The sequence below is a fragment of the Chiroxiphia lanceolata genome, chromosome 21, assembly GCF_009829145.1.
Source record: "Chiroxiphia lanceolata isolate bChiLan1 chromosome 21, bChiLan1.pri, whole genome shotgun sequence".
Classification (NCBI taxonomy): Eukaryota; Metazoa; Chordata; class Aves; order Passeriformes; family Pipridae; genus Chiroxiphia; species Chiroxiphia lanceolata.
Window position 1 is genome coordinate 11,087,916 of NC_045657.1, and position 15,915 is coordinate 11,103,830.

The window sequence follows — 15,915 nt, forward strand, 5'->3', positions numbered from 1 at the left end:
GTTCCCTGTTCAGCACTAAGACATAGAGGTGCTCAAAGGCTCCCTGCCCTTATTACTCCAATTACTGGCACAATGCACCATATTAAAGCAACCCACTATATGCTTATTCTGTATTTGAAATCCAAGTGTTCTTACACGCTTCAGAAATTAGATAGTATTAACTACTGTAAATCCTAATTGGTGTCTGTACCTCCCAAGCAATGCACAGTTAGAGCTTCCTCCATTCCTGTAATCCCCAGCTGGGATGGGACAGGCAGTGACTGAACCAGCTCTCCTGAGCCTGAGTTCCTGCAGTTCAGCCCAGCAGGTTCCTTGCTGCAGAAGATCCTGATTTGGAGGCAATTCGTGAATGTGGTAGGTCTTGGCTTATGAAAGATTTGGAAATCCCACAAAGGGAGAATACAGTGCTTCCATCTTGCTGCCTCTGGTGAACCTTGGTGCTGTCAGGGGTCTGGAGCAACACAGGAATGGGAAACTGAAACCTCTTGATTTCAGGTGTTCTAAATCTGAGTTGCTTTCACAAAATCAAGTATTTTACAGAACTCAGAGTCTCAGAAAGGTTGTGCTGGGTCAGGTGTTTTTACCGTGCATGGATAGGAAGTAGCCATCTCAACTGGTTTTATCCAAGTGCTTCACTTCTCTCTTTTTGACTGACAACGTGATCTTTAATTTTTGCTCCAGGAGATGTGCTACTCATGATATGCAGCTCTGCCACGAGTGTTCTTGTATCATTTGGAAGTGGAATGTCTGTGACAAATGTTTGCAGGATTTGTGCTTGACAACGTAACAGAAATAATTAACACATAAAAATGGTATAATAGCCCACTTATCCACTGTGAGGTTCTTCTAAATACACAACTTTTTTTATTTATATTTTCTAGGCAGCCATACTGAGTATTAAGCTGAAATTACAGCCAGATCAAGATGTGGAGAAGGTGAGTCATTTCCTCTGCAGGCTCCTCTGTCATCAGATCCACCTTTTGTTCAGCAGGACATCCACCATGCTGCCTTTCACTTGAGACTTTACTTCATTCCCCGGAAGTACCTATTGCATTGATGATGTGCCTTTACATCCAGGTTGGGCACAGAATGTATTTCGTTTGACCCTATTCCAGCCTCCTGCGTGTTTCTGGCTGCAGCCTCTGTTACAACAAATCCTTGCTGTGTTCAGCACTAGGGTGGAGGTCAGTGCTTTTGCTGCATTGAAGCTTTGCTAATATTTGCTAAAACGTCAGAGCACTCTCATAGGCAGCACTGGTGGGCTAAGCAGGGGGTTGGGACTTGCTCACTGTGTCTGGGATGCAGGGAATGGGACAGTCTTCTGCTAGGATTTAGTCATGGACCTTCTCCGTGCCTTCTGTGGGCTCCGTGGGGATCAGAGGTCTTTTCTTCTCCTAGATGTGCATCCCACTGCTGCTCCAGGATAAAGCCAATGTGGTGGAAGATTATGTGGGAGAATATCCTGAGCTCCAGAGCAAGCTCCTGCAGATCCTGGACTCGTGGTTGTGAACCTGGTGTCACATCAGAGACATCACAAGGTAGAAACACTTGTTGTCTTTCCGAACAGCCAGGCCAAGGTGCTGCCAGGGCACAGTGTGTTCCCTGGTTGTCTGTCTGCAATCGTGTCTCAGCGTAAGGCAGTGCAAAAGACTGACTTTGAGCTGAGGAAGGGGAAATTCTGGTGTCTGTGTCAGAGCCTTCTCAAACGCCCCAGCCCGCAGGACAGAGGAATTGTTGCTCTTGACAGATGCTCCGTTCCTGCCAGGAGCAGGAGTGCAATGAAACCTGTGCAGCACATCCCAGTAAGAGAGCAGTGTCAAAGGGAGGCTGGAGCAATCAGCCTCTTGTGCTCTGCTGCAGACGAGGGTGAGTTTCAGTATCGGTTGTACAGGTTTGGCAGGAAGATAATAGTGTGATGAAGTGGCAGAAAAACAAGAGATGCAAGTGGTTAACCTTCATGTGCTTGTCAAATTGTGGTGTGTGTTTTAATTTCTGACTTGCCTCTCACTGGAATAACTCCTGCCAGTCACAGACCCAGCAGCACAGTCAGAGTCATGGTGTAGCTGCAGTACTTGCAGTCTTAGCTCTGAAAAAGAGATGAGAAGAAATTGCTCACTTTCTTTAAAATGAACTTCTAGACTAGCTTCAGTCATTGACTGAAATTTGTGTGGTTGTACTGTTGGCTTTTTGCTGTACCTTGTCCTTACCAACACCAGCAAACCCCAATCCCTCTGCTGTTAAATATCTGCTATTTGGGAAACATCCTTTAGGTGATGCCACAGGTATGTATTTCTGATGTTGTTACAGACCATATCAAGGCCTGTCCAGATACAAACCAGAAAAAATTAACCACAGAACACTCAGCAAGCTGGTCTTCAGGCTCCTGGACCGATTCCATGTAGATCCAGGTACAGGATATTGCAATATATTGTGGAGTTATGTCAGCAGTAAAGAACACACAAAGTCAATTTGTCTTCTTCCATGTTCATCAAGGAATTTCTGCTGTCATTTATCTTGGGGAGTTTCAGGGTTTAATTAATGATCCTGAAAAACAAAGCTGGTAAGTTATGGGAATTATCACTTTGTGCTGTCTAAGAATGAAGTGCTGGTGACTAATAAGCTGTTTCTGCCATGATATGAAATAAATCCTGACCTCAGCATGGCTCTGCATAAACACACCATGGTCAGCTCTGAGTTATGACTCCATTCCTCTCACATAAGAGGCAAGTCATTATTCACTGGGGAACTGTTTTCTTCAGCTACGGGTCCATCAGCTGGGAGGAGATAACCCTTTGGAAGCAGGAGCATCGGAGCCCTTTGTATTCTTTGTATAAACTAGGGTTGGTGGTAGGGAATTTTAAGGCTCCTGCAGCCTTAGAAGTGGCACATTTTCTGTCACTGAGCAGATCTGCTTCACTTGCAGATATCAGTTACCTAACAAAATCTGCTTTGCTTTGCTTGCTGGCAGGGACTGTTGATGTTTCCTTCTCTTTAGGACCTTGCATCAGACCCCTTTGGGTGCACTGTTAGCTTTTACCCTGCAGAGCTTTCCATCATCAACCCACGATATGCAATTCTCTTTTCTTGGACTGAAAGTGTTTTCTAACCACAAATTGTGGGCTTATTACACCTGTCAGCAACACTATTGCATATTAATCTTCCATCTTCAGACTGGTGTTCAAAAGTTAACAAGTTAAACCTTGCAAACCTTCATTGGAGTAGAAGTGGATATAATTAAACATGGCACGTTGCTGTGAAAGCTGAGACATATGGGAGGTGATTTATTTAGAAATTAAAACCTTCCCAGGAGTTCACTAGTCTTCAGTAATTTTTCCTCCTTGACAAGGTTGGGCATTCAGTCAGCTCTGTTGTCTTTGATGATCTGTAAAGGGAGTTGAGTTGTTCCCTTTCCTTATGAAAGGTCTACCAAGGGTATGATATAACAGTAGAGGTGAAATAATATAACTGTTCACATGCAAAATCCTGAGAAATAACAATTAAAGGAAAAAAAATCAGGAGAGGAGCATGTAGGTGTGGGTCTCAGGTGCACTCTGTGGGATGCAGTCTGCTTCAACCTGCTGCTGGTTTCCAGATGTTGTAGCTGCTGATAATAATGGCCAAATCTTGCCAGTCCTCCACAGCCATTCACTGGTGAGGAGGTTCCTTGAGGCAGATACAGATCCCATTCCTGCCTGCACTTCCAGACATTTATCCCATGCAGTGTCTGCAGGGCAGGGTAAGGCCTTGCTCAAGAAGGCTGCCCACCTCTTCTGAAGTGAGAGGGGATGTGGGTGACTGGTTTAGACTTTGGGCAGATAAAAGCAGTGCTGGATGACTGTCATAGTCCCATATGTGAAAAATGGTGTTTATTTTTTGCATAATATCACATGCAGTTATGAGCAGGAATTCACACTTTGCTGAGCTGTGGCAGTCAGTCTCCTTCGAAGTGCTTTGGAAAGGGAAGAATGCCCTGCAGAGGAATTGCTGCCTTAGCACTGGTCATACTGAAACTGAGTTGGGAAATGCTGGCAGCTGGAACAACGTGGCTTTCCTTGTCTTCCCACCTCTCCCCTCCCTTTTGCTGAATTTCTGGGTGTTCTTCCTCCATTGGTAGTGGAAGCAGGTCCGACTGTGATGAAATAGTGTGCAAGAAGGCAGCAGGCTGGACAAAACAAACAGATGAAAGAACCCCTCATGACTCTTGTTCTGAGCAGCTTCCCCAAAATCTTGCAGTGAGGTAGAGCTCACACTTCTTGTCACCTCTTGTCACCTCACCTGGCTGGGGGCTCATCTGCTGCCGCGGCTCCTGCTGCCACAGCTCCTGCTGCTGCTTTCGGTCTCCTCCTCGCTGTGACTTCCCCTCACCGTGGGAGCCTGAGAGCAGCAGCAGAGAGGGAAGTGGCTTTGGTGAGAACAGCTGGAGGAGGATGGGGTTTCTGGGTATGAGGAGGCAAACTTGTGTGTGACTCAGTTCTTGCAGTTCCAAATTGACTTTCAGATTTTACTATCCAAGCTCACTCTTGCCTGCTCCCAGTAAATCACACTGAGTGCCAAGCTGAGGTGTCCATCAGCCACTGGGGTCTGAAACACTCCTGGGAACTGCCAGCCTTAAATTCCAGAGCCGGATAGGAGGTGGCCCAATATAAAAAAAGATGTGGAAAAGAAAAGCCATCCTCCTTGATTAGTCCTTCTCTGCTTTTTCAGAGCCATATTCCTGTTAACTCACAGACAGGGTGTGGTAAGTGGGAGTCCCAGAGGTGTCCCAATAAAATGTGTGTGGATTCCATTTAATTACCCTTATTGGGGAAGGAAGGAGTTGGGCAGAAGTGGTATGTGATTGAGGAAATTGAGGTTTATAGAGTCTTTCCTCACACCTGGGTCAGTATGCTCTGGTTTAATGAGCCTGTAGCTTTTTCAAGCTAATTGCATAATACTCTTTGGAGACCCTGTAAGGTTGACTTCACAAACACAAGTTTCAGTCAAAACAGATCTCGGAGGTGAGGGAACAGCCCCTTCCCAAGGCTGCCATGGTCGAATCTATTCTCTGCTGTGGTTTTGCACAGCTCAGACGCACAGAGAGCTCAGGGATGTTTTTCACTGACAATTCCTGGGGTTTGAAATAGAAGTGATCCCCCTCTGAGAAGTGTGATAACCTCAGATATTGGGCTTGGTGCCTCTGTGCCAATGAAGGAAATAACAGCTGTGTGACAGAGAGGAGACAGATGGGGGCTGAGTGCCCAGTAATGGTGGTGCTTGTGCTGTAGCAGCGAGGGGTGAGCTGAGCATCTCAAGGTTTGAATGCTCTGTGTTTTTACCACAGTCTTTAAAAGGTTTTTTAGTATAAACCAAGAGAAATGTTTCTTTTACTTGAGCACCAGGTTATCCGTTTGTTTCAACAAGTAATTTCCGTCTGTGTGACCCCCTTCCCCCACAATACACACATCCAGCGGGGCTGCCGCGCTCCAGGCGGGGCCGGGGCAGCAGAGGGCAGGAGAGGGCTGTGCACAGCCCCACATGTGCCCAGGTGAGGCACGGCTGGGAGGACACAGCCCCACACCTGCCCAGGTGAGGCACAGCTGGCCCACACCTCCTCAGGCTTGGGGACCTGCACGCCCATGGCAGGGCAGTCACCAGGGGGGCACTTTCAGAAGATGCTGAGTTAAAGAGAAGGGAATGACTCACGTAATTCCACAGGAATGCCTTTGGAAGGATGAAATTTCAGCTCGTTTTACCTTCCCCTCACTAAAACAGAGCAGAATGTTTATTCCTCTCCTCCCTTCTGCTCCCCTCCTCTCCCTTCCTCTCCCCTCTCTCTCTTTTTTCCCTGACTTCCATGTGCTGCTCTGGAGTGTTTTAACTCAGGTGTTCAATACCAGCACAACTCTGCACAGCCTGTGCCTGAGGAGAACCTCCAGGCTGGGACATTGGCAGGCAGGAGCCCCATTCCCAAGGCTGCAGAGCCAAGGTGCTGAAGGAGGAGGGGATGGAATGATCCCCAGTCTTTTTTGAGGCCCTCAGCCTGAACAACAGGCAGTAGGATATGACCTGCTCTAGGCTCTGACATGCTGGCCAGGAGCTCCAAGCTTTTTTGTGGAAAAGCTAGTCCCATCCTGGCTATTCTGAGCATGAATTCATCATATCCACATGGTGTCTAAGGGTACACCAGGGCATGTTTTCCTTCAGGTGTAGACTAAACCCTTGTGCTGTGCTCTGTTCTCGTTCCAGGCAGCACAGCCAGCAGGTAGCTCAGGGATTTGAGGGGGAGTCTGAGGCTTCTGCCATGTCACCCCCTTTCTGAGGGCTGTGGGCCCTGAGCTGTGGTGCCACTGAGCATTTAATGAGACACTAATGCATCTCTCAGGCTACAACAAAAAGAGGTTTTCTTGACTGCAGCCCTGTCCTCCCCTAATTCGCATTTAAGGATTAATCTCATAGCACAGCAAGAGCCCAGTGCACAGACTGCTGCTCCTCAGCTTCCCCAGCAATCCTTAGCAATACCAGGGAAAGCCTCTGGAGTGTCAGATACCCTGATTTTATCCAAAAGGCTCCTTTAGTTTGCCCCCAAACCAAGCACACTGTGTGTGGGACCTGCTGTTCTGCCAGGACAGGGAGAAGGATTCTCTTTGTGAATGGAAGCTCTCAGGGCTATGGACAGAGAGGATTGATTGGGTCCACGTCCCAGCTTGGGAGGCATTGGCATCTCCTGGGAGTGGTACCCACCCACCACACCTAAAAATATATTGCACCATGGCCGCAGGAGACACATCTTACCCATCTTGCATGACTGAAATCAGTGTGGACTGTGGGTTTGACCCTGTGTGACAAACAGATTTAATTTTTACTCCTTCTGGAGTAAAAATGACCATTAACTCTGCCAAGGGCTGGGAGTAGCCTGAGGCTTTGGCCTCTGAATCAGGCCCAGGTGTGAAATGTAGCTCAGATGAATGGTTGTGGTATAACTACCAGGTTAAGAGTTAACGTGTCCAAAGAGCTGCTTTCATGGTATTAAACCATTTACATTCCACTAGTGCTCCACAAGCCAGTCATGATCCCATTGGACAGACACTGACTAAGAGGATGGTCCCTGTTCTGGAAAGCTTAGGATAAGGTCTTTTGCTCTGACCAACAGGACATTGCTTGAGGTGCAGGAGACCTGGGTTCAGACTCCTGGTCCCCCAGCTGGGTGTTTGACCTTGAGGAAGGTGCTGTGCCCTGAAGTGCTTTGATTTCTGCACGTACAAGGTGCAGATGATCATGAAGGTGCAGGGAAGGGTCTGGCAAAGGCTCTGCAGTGCCACCTGTGCCATCTGTGCCCCTTGGCCAAAGGAACTCCTTCTGATACTTCTGATCTACTTGGGAATGTGAAACCTGTTGCAGACCTCCAAGGTGGGAGGTTTGCCATCTCCACACAGCCTCTGCCAGTTCTTCCCTTGCATTAGATTTTGCTGGGTTGTGGTTGTTTTTTTCCTCCAATAGGCTGTATGGAATTTCTCTTGCCTTTATAGCTTTTGATAGAAACATGTTTTACTTTGGGCTTCATGATTTTATGTGTTTCTGCTGTTGACTTGTATGTGTGATTCATTTTTCATGTTCTTTTAACCTCCTTCTTGTGACTGAGATCCATAAAAGCTTTTGCTTTACCAATTAAGTCTCTTCACTTCCAATTTTTCCTTTGTCAGCTCTTCTTAACTCCTTTTTCCCTCATAAATGATTTCCACATGAAATCCAGTTTTCTGAGTTTATTGAAGTCTATTTTGTTGGGTTTATTTTGTTGTTCTTCCTTTCCTTAAGACCTTTGATCCCTTCATTTCATTGTCTCTCTTACCAAGTTACCATTCTCCCTCATATTTTCCGTAGAATCTCAGACTGGTTTGGGTTGTAAGGGACCTTAAAGACCATCCAGTTCCACCCCGTGCCATGGGCAGGGACACCTTCCACTAGACCAGGTTGCTCCTGGCCTTGAACACTTCCAGGGCAGGGGCAGCCACAGCTTCTCTGGGCAACCTGGGCCAGGGACTCACCATCCTCACAGCCAACAATTCCTTCCCAATTTCCCATCTATCCCTGCCCTCTGGCAATGGGAAGCCATTTCCCCTTGTCCTGTCCCAAGTCCCTCTCCAGCTCTCCTGGAGCCCCTTTAGGCCCTGCAAGGGGCTCTCAGGTCTCCCTGAAGCCTTCTCTTCTCCAGATGAACCCTCCCAGCTCTCCCAGCCTGGCTCCAGAGCAGAGGGGCTCCAGCCCTTGGAGCATCTCCGTGGCCTCCTCTGGACTCCAGAGCAGCTCCACATCCTTCTTGTGTTGGTGCCCCAGGGCTGGAGGCAGCTCTGCAGGGGGGTTTCACCTGAGTGGGGCAGAGGAGCAGAATCCCCCCCTCCCCTGCTGCCCACGCCGTGGGATCAGCCCAGGGCACGGAGGGGTTTCTGGGCTGCCAACACACATGGTCAGGGCAGGTTGAGCTTCTCATCCACCCACACACCCAAATCCTTCTCCCCAGGGTTTTTCTCGATCCCTTCTCTATCTAGCCTGTACTTGTATTCTTGATTAGTCCTTCTCTGTTTTTTGTAATAAAGTATAAAAAACCAGATTCAAACTCAATTCGCTCCATCAGAATAAAATATGTCACTAGTGCCTTCCAGCATATTTCCAGTGCATCTGTGTTCCTCTGTCCTTTCCACAGAGATAGCTGGCCATTGAAACCCCCAGTTCTGCCAGAGCTTCTGCTTTGGATATTTCCTCTAGACGCTCAAAGAAAAAATGTTCAGTGGATCTTTTGGGTGGCCTGGAGCAGTCATGGTTCTTTCTGAAGTGCTTTGAAATCTCTGAGTTAGATGGGAATGTTATTAATTTTTACCTTGATCTTATGTTCTTTTTAGCGAGTGTTGCTTTCCATGAGCTGGTGATTTTTCCTCCAGATATTGGGATAATATCCGGAGGAAAGATCACCATATTTATTGGGACAATATCCTGTGTGATAATTGCAATAATTGACTCAGATCCTTGGAGGGTAAGGATCTGTTGTCACACTGTGGAAGATAAAAATAACAGCTTTAACCTTTTGTGTTTGAGATGGAAATGTTTATGTTCTGAAGTGATGCTTCGGGGGACTCTGAGGAGCTGCTGTATCTAGTGGGACATCAACCCATCCCCCTCTGATCCCAGGATCTGGTATCCAGAGATCTTTCTTTGTTCTCCTGGTTTATAATCCTTGGGCATGCCCTGTGTGAGGCACGGAGAGAGATAAGGAATTGCTTTCTCCCTGTGGACTCTTATTCAAAGGAAGCTGCAGAAAATTTTCACTTTCCTGCTCTCTGTGACCATTTCTGATTGCTGGTCCTGCTCTTTCTGACTCCCAGTGGGATGGTTTTAGCCACTGAAGCCCCACAGAAGGCTTTGGTTAAGCCTTTCCCTGTTCATGAATCCCAACATCCAGCAGGAACTGACAGATACCTATGCTAATCCACTTCATGTATTTTATCTCCTGCCTTTATCTCTCCTTGCGCTGGGTTTCAAAACAAGGCACTGTGTGAAGATCTCGAGTTTTGCAGTTGTAATGAGCCATATCTAATGAAGATGACAGCAATAAAAATACTATCAACAAGTGTGGCTTGCTAGCTCAGCAAAACAATAGTCCCCACCCTCTTTGTGTGGACGTGGAGTCTCTTCCATGGATCTGTGTTTTATCGGATAAACTTTAGCCACAAGTTTACATCCTGAGTAAGTTGTTCTCAACTGCTTCAATGACTTAACAACACAGGTTCCAATTAAACCCAGAAGAATGCAGCCTCTACAGACTGAGGTGATGCCCGTGTGGGGATGCTGCCTAATTACAGGTGCAAAGTCATTGAGACTGTGGAGCATATTGAACCACGGGGTGGATCTTATCACTCAGGGGTGGTGGAACCAGAGATATCAGACCCAAGGATTAGCATTGCTAATCACAGTTGAAAGTGTAAATAACAGTTTATAGTTGAGATAAGCTGACAATGTTCTACTCTGTCCCTCACTGTTCCAAGTGTGAGGGCATCCTGCCTTCCCCAACCCCAGTCTGACATTGGGGAAGGAAAAGTGTCATGTCTAGACAATAAAACTTCCAGGAAATTTGGCGATGTTGGGTACTTAAATGTCTTTTTCCTTCTTTCAGCCCTCTGCCCTAATGTCGTAAATCAGCGGCACTTGAGAACCCTGAACTACCTCTTTTACAAGAGATTTGTTGAGGTATGTGCTGTGTTGTGTGGGGGAGTGAATGAGGATTTTCATTCCATTTGCATTTTGAATAACACAATTGAGATAATTGAAATGTATCAATAGTGTATGAGCAAGTTTTTGGTGTGAGTATTATGATATGAAGATGCCTTGGATCTGCCATTGGATCAGTCTGTTCTGTGAGTGAATAGTTTGTGTGTCCATTCGTGTTCCAATGCCTGGGTGTCCTGACTGCTGAGGGCTGGAGCTTCTTCCCCTCAGCTCCCTCAGTGCTCTGGGTCAGGATCAGCTCTCCAGCGTTCAGATTCCTTCAACCATCTCAAATAAGCAGGAACATACTGGATAAAGAGTTTTTGGGGCATTTGTGTGGGGTTTTAAGAACACTAGGTTCTAGACATTCCTCATGTCTGGGTGCTCTGTAGGCAATTTGCTTTGGTGCTTGTGGCCTGGCTGGGACAGGTATGGCCCAAACCTGCCACAGGAGCGTTTTTGTGCTGCCAACCTTGTTACTGTGGAACAAAATGGTCCTATTTTCAGCTCCTGAACCACTCTTTGAACAAACTTTACTTCTGTCCAGCCTCCAAATTCTCTTTCCAAATCCACTGGTACTTGTGCTGGCACTGAAGGGTTGGAGGAATAAGAAAATGCCGCTAATTCTTTCTGAGAAGCAGTTTTCTAGGAGGCAGCTTAGAGGTTGGCTGTCTGCAGAATGACTTGAGTGTGGTTTCTCCTCCCCGCTCATGAGTGCGCTCAGCCAAGTCACTGCCCTTTGGATGCTCCTGAGGTCCTGTACTGGGAACACATTTATCTCCTTAACAGGGTGGGTTTGGTGCTTCTCCTGATGGTCTGGCTTTCAGCACGACCCTATGCTTGGGGACAGATCATACGAGTTGAGAGTCAGATTTATTTTTTTCTGCCTCTTCTGTAAAAAACAGCTCGCACTTGTATCCAGGTGTATCCATTGAACCGTGAAGGACAAGGACCACAAGAGACTGAATATCACAGTGAAATGTTTCCATTTCTTGAATTTCGAATTCCCAAGCTGTATTTGCCAAGCTTGGAGCAGGTTTTCATCTGCAGTTCATAAAAGATTTTCTCCTTGTAGATACAGGAGGTTTTTAGCAGAATCTGAGCCCAGCAGGTTTCTCAGATGTTCCTACAGGACTATTGATCCAGTCTCCAGAGAGCCAGCGTTCAGGGAATGAGCCACCTCCTCTGAAGTGCCTGTTCTGTGTTCAGAAGAGGATTCCTTTTTGCTCTGACAGCAACAGGCAGATCCAGGCATATCTTCTGACCCCCCAGCCCCAGTACTTTGAACATGAGGATGGGGTTGAATGGTGCTGATCTGATGACACCGTTCTGGCACAGCAGGTTCTGCTCCCAAGACCTCCCGAGCCATCAGTGAAGGCTCTGAGCTGTCTTTGCTGCCTGCCAGCCCCACTGCCAGGAGAGCTGGGGAGGAGTGGGCATTCCACCCTCCTGCATCTCAGATCTTTAGTGCAGATGACATCACTGGAACAAGCTTGGTCATCCACTGCGAGCGAGCAGAGAGCATTTATCCAGGTGTGTTTATTTAGCAGAGTGGAATGGATTCGTGGTCTGGGGTTCTGCTCTCTTTGGCCTTCCATTTCCTTTGTTTTGGAGCATTTGCTTGATTTAAAATATTCAAGCTGGCCAGTTACTTCCATTAAGGTACATTTGGCAGCTGTTTCTGGACACAGTCCCTTCTTCTCAGAGCTCTTTGGTGCTCTCTGTTTACCATTCTCAGCTGTGTCTGAGCTCTGGCTAAATGGCCCCTTTATCTCACTAGTATTTAAATTACATGCTTGTGTATCTCAGAGCTGTTTTCTTTGAGGCTCTTACTCCGTGTTTGCTCTTGTACCTTTCCATAAAAGTGGCACTAGCAATCCCTGTTCCTCTGCCAGCACCAAGGCTGAGGCTCATGGTCAGTCTCATGCAGCCTCTGCTCTTGGCAGAGTGGAGAGTAGATCCAATCCCAAGTTTCTCCCCAGGTTTGGCTCTGAACTACATTAGAATGAGAATATTAACTTATCAGTTTCCTTTCCCAGACCTCATGATTCCAGAGGATTTTTGATGACTTGGCTGTTGAGAAAAGTTTGTATTTTAATATTCTGAATGCTCAGCCTTGCAGAGGATCTCTGAGATGTCTCCTTTTCCTGGAGCCCATGGGATGGCTCTCCATGGGCTGGCTGGAGAGCTGAACAGTCTGAGGACACATTGCACATGAATTTTTATATCCTACGTGCTGTCATGTAACAGTTCTCTGAGTTACTTTGTCCAAGCTGTGTTGTTCTGCTGTGCCCTGACAGCTGAGCTGTCCCGTGTGCTCCAGAGTGCGTTCCTTGACCACAGGTGATGCCAGTGGGTACCATGTGGTGTTCCTTTCTAGTTTGCTGTGTGGAACATCCTGCCTTTTCTGAAATGTCTCAGGAGTAATTTTGTCTTTTCAGAAAACTATGACTGAGGAGAACTGGGCAGATCACGTTCAGGTGAGTATGGATTTCCCTCTCCCGTTTTCTCAGGGTTATTTGCTTGGAGATTGTTTTAAACTGTTCAGAGTATCCAGTTGTGGATACTGTACTCCTGCTATTACAGTTCTGCCCTTTCTCATCCCTTTGAAAGCGTACAGCAAAACTGTACATGCAGGGAAGGACAAAGGAGAACATTTATATTTTAATTCCTGTTATGTCTTTGAAAATGCTCTCATTTGACTGGAGTTTTGGCTGGAGCCAAACTAGAATGTTTGGACAACACTCAGGCACATGGAGGGATTGTTGGGGTGGCCAGTGCAGGGCCAGGAGTTGGACTCGAAGATCCTTGTGGGTCCCTTCCAACTCGGGACACTCAATGGTTCTGCGATTCTATGATCTGAATGTATTGAGTACATTCTTTTACTTTCCATCAGTGAACCATTAGTGGTTATTTATGTGTCCATGGTATCCCTGTGGAATTGCAGCCTTATGGTGTTTGCTCCTGTTCTGTAACTCCTCTCAGTTGAGTTCTGCAGCCATTGGGGATTTCTGAAAATCCACTTGAAGGGTCAGCACGGGCTCCCAGTGGTAACAGCCAGCCTGGTGACTGATGATCTCAGGGATTTGAGGTCTCTGGCACTGTTTGGACACACCAGCAAAGCGATGGGATTGTTGGGGTGTCTGTGCAGGGCCAGGCGTTGGACACAATGACCCTTGTGGGTCTCCTTCAGCTCAGGAGATTCCATGATTCTCTGATTCTAACTTCTGGATGTGCTTTGGTGTGTGAGGTGAAAGGCTTTCTGTTGATGGTGGAATGTGGGGACACCTCCCATGCCAATCACTTGTGCAGGCAGGAGGCTCAGGATACTCCCTGGGAAGTAAGTGCATGTGTGGTGCCTGGTAAAGCCACCTCCCTAGAGAGCACAGAGCATGATGGACTGTGGCAAAGGGTTGTCTTTACTCTCCCAAAGGATTCCAATCTTTGTATTTCCTGTGTGTTGCCAACTGATCTGTTTTTCACAGCTATGTAATTATGAGCTGAGCAGTGCTGGAACTTGCCTGTTATCAGCCTGACTCCGAGTTATCAGAGATCTGCTTTGGCATCACTTGAAAGTGATTGGAATCTGTGCCTGTGCATCTGGAGGGAACTGAAACCATCACCTGGGCAGGTGGCTGCTGCTGCTGCTGCTGCTGCTGCTGCTGACAGGGAAAGGAGGGAACAAAGGAGAGATCTCAGAGCAAGTTTTGCTTTTCCGTGCAAGAACTAAGGTTGTCTGGGACTTTATAGGTTTTGAAAGATTGGGCTTTACAGGGGGGAATGACTCAACATTCGCTCAGTGTTTCATAGAATCAGGATCACAGACTGGTTTGGGTTGGGAGGTACCTTAAAAGCTCATCCAGTTCCACCCCCTGCCATGGGCAGGGACACCTTCCACTAGCCCAGGTTGCTCCAAGCCCCATCCAGCCTGGCCTTGGACACTTCCAGGGATGGGGCAGCCACAGCTTTTCTGGGCAACAGCTTAACCCGTGACTTGACATGTTTTGATCAAAAAAATTTGCTGAGTTCCTTGTGGAGCTGAGGAAAGCCGTTGTTTGTGTTGTGTGTCCCAACCCTGTGTTTAGTTGAGGCTCAGAGACAGTTTGGATCTCCCAAGCTCTGCCTGTCCAGGCACTATTAAAGACAGGAGGCAGAGGATGGGACTCAGTGTGACCTCTGGTCACCTGGGGGAATGGGAACCAGAACACCCAAAAGACTCCACAACGACAAACTCTCAAAATTAATGGATAATTTTTGGATACGTTTTTTAATTTGAAATTCAAAGAGATATTGATGGGATTAAAGCTCATTTTCGTTTAATTCTGTGCTGCAACCATAACAAAGGACCTATCAGGAGCCCTTGTGGTTATATAATATCAGGAATTATAGAGATATCAGGTGAATTACACAGATCTCAGGAGCCCTGATGAAAACAGGTCTGTCTCTGCTGGCCATGACACACTCACCATGGCAGGCCAGAGACATTTCAGGGTTGGGATTTCTTTTTGTTCACCCTGAGCATTGCAAGTACGCGTTTTTCCTGTGGGACGAATCCAAGGTGTGATCCTGACTGCTCCTACAAAAGGCAGAAACTCAGGAGTTAATTGTGGGGCCAACAGAACTTGTTTCCAGCCTTGTAGCAAACTGTTTTTGCCCCCTCTGCCTGCCAGTGCCCAGTACCTGAGCTGGTGTCCAGGCAGGGATGGCAGAGGAGGCAGAAGGGGAAGGAGAGGGATCAAAACCTCTTCATACCATAGGGAAGCTACCCTCATCCCCACTGCCTACTGCAAACCTGGTGAGCCAGGAGAGCTGCCACTTGTAGCATCTTCTCCAAGTGGAGGTGCCTGGAGGGCAGAGGGAGGGAAGAGACTCTCTGTGCCCAGTGCCAGCTCTTCATTCCCTTGCCTGACTGATTCTGGGCTGCTGGAAACACACGGGAGTGCCTGTCTTCACAAGCAGAGGGGAAGGTGTGTAGGATAGTGGTGGTAGATAGGCAGGGAAAAAGAGGCAGGGCATGAGGCTCCTGTCTGCTTTCTGTGTGCCCGTTCTGCTTCCATTTTCACATACTTCGTGTTGTTCATGGCTTCATCAGCTGCAAAAAGAGAGTAAAATTGGGCAAAGCAAGCACAGAACAGCCAGTCTGAGACTCTGCTCAGAGGTGTTCAGGGTCGTCTCTCCAGTGACTGCAGAGAGCATGTGGCCAGTGGCAGGAGGGGCTGTGGAATACTGATGTTCCCCTGGAAATTCTGCAGGACAAAATCACTTTGAGACTAAAAACCACAGAAGGCATTTTTGGCACCGGCAAAGCAATGGGATTGTTGGGGTGTCTGTGCAGGGCCAGGGATTTGACATGATGATCCTTGTGGGTCTTTTCCAGCTCGGGAGATTCCATGATTCTCTGATTCTAACTTCTAGATGTGCTTTGGTGTGTGAGGTGAAAGGCTTTCTGTTGATGGTGGAGTGTGGGAAAACCTCCCATGCCAATCATTTGTGCAGACAGGAGGCTCAGGATCTGCCAAGATTTCAAAAAGTGAACACACACAGAACTGTGATATTGGTGAGGAGCACAGTAGGGAAGTGACTGATGAGAGATGTCACCTCTGCTGGTGTTTAGGTGTCAGATTGTGTCTGAGATACTTGTGTGAGGTTGGCAACATGATATGGGCCCTGCTGAGGTGCACT

At 47.4% G+C, this 15,915-nt stretch overlaps 1 protein-coding gene across 1 annotated transcript in view; it reads left to right on the top strand.

The window, feature by feature from the left end:
- EXD3 (exonuclease 3'-5' domain containing 3) overlaps window positions 1-15,915 on the top strand; it is a 301,394-nt gene that overhangs the window by 109,570 nt on the left and 175,909 nt on the right. The window contains 5 exon segments of the mRNA XM_032708164.1: window positions 882-935; window positions 1,399-1,538; window positions 2,308-2,408; window positions 10,142-10,215; window positions 12,675-12,713. Of these exon segments, the coding sequence (XP_032564055.1) occupies window positions 882-935; window positions 1,399-1,538; window positions 2,308-2,408; window positions 10,142-10,215; window positions 12,675-12,713 (408 nt within the window).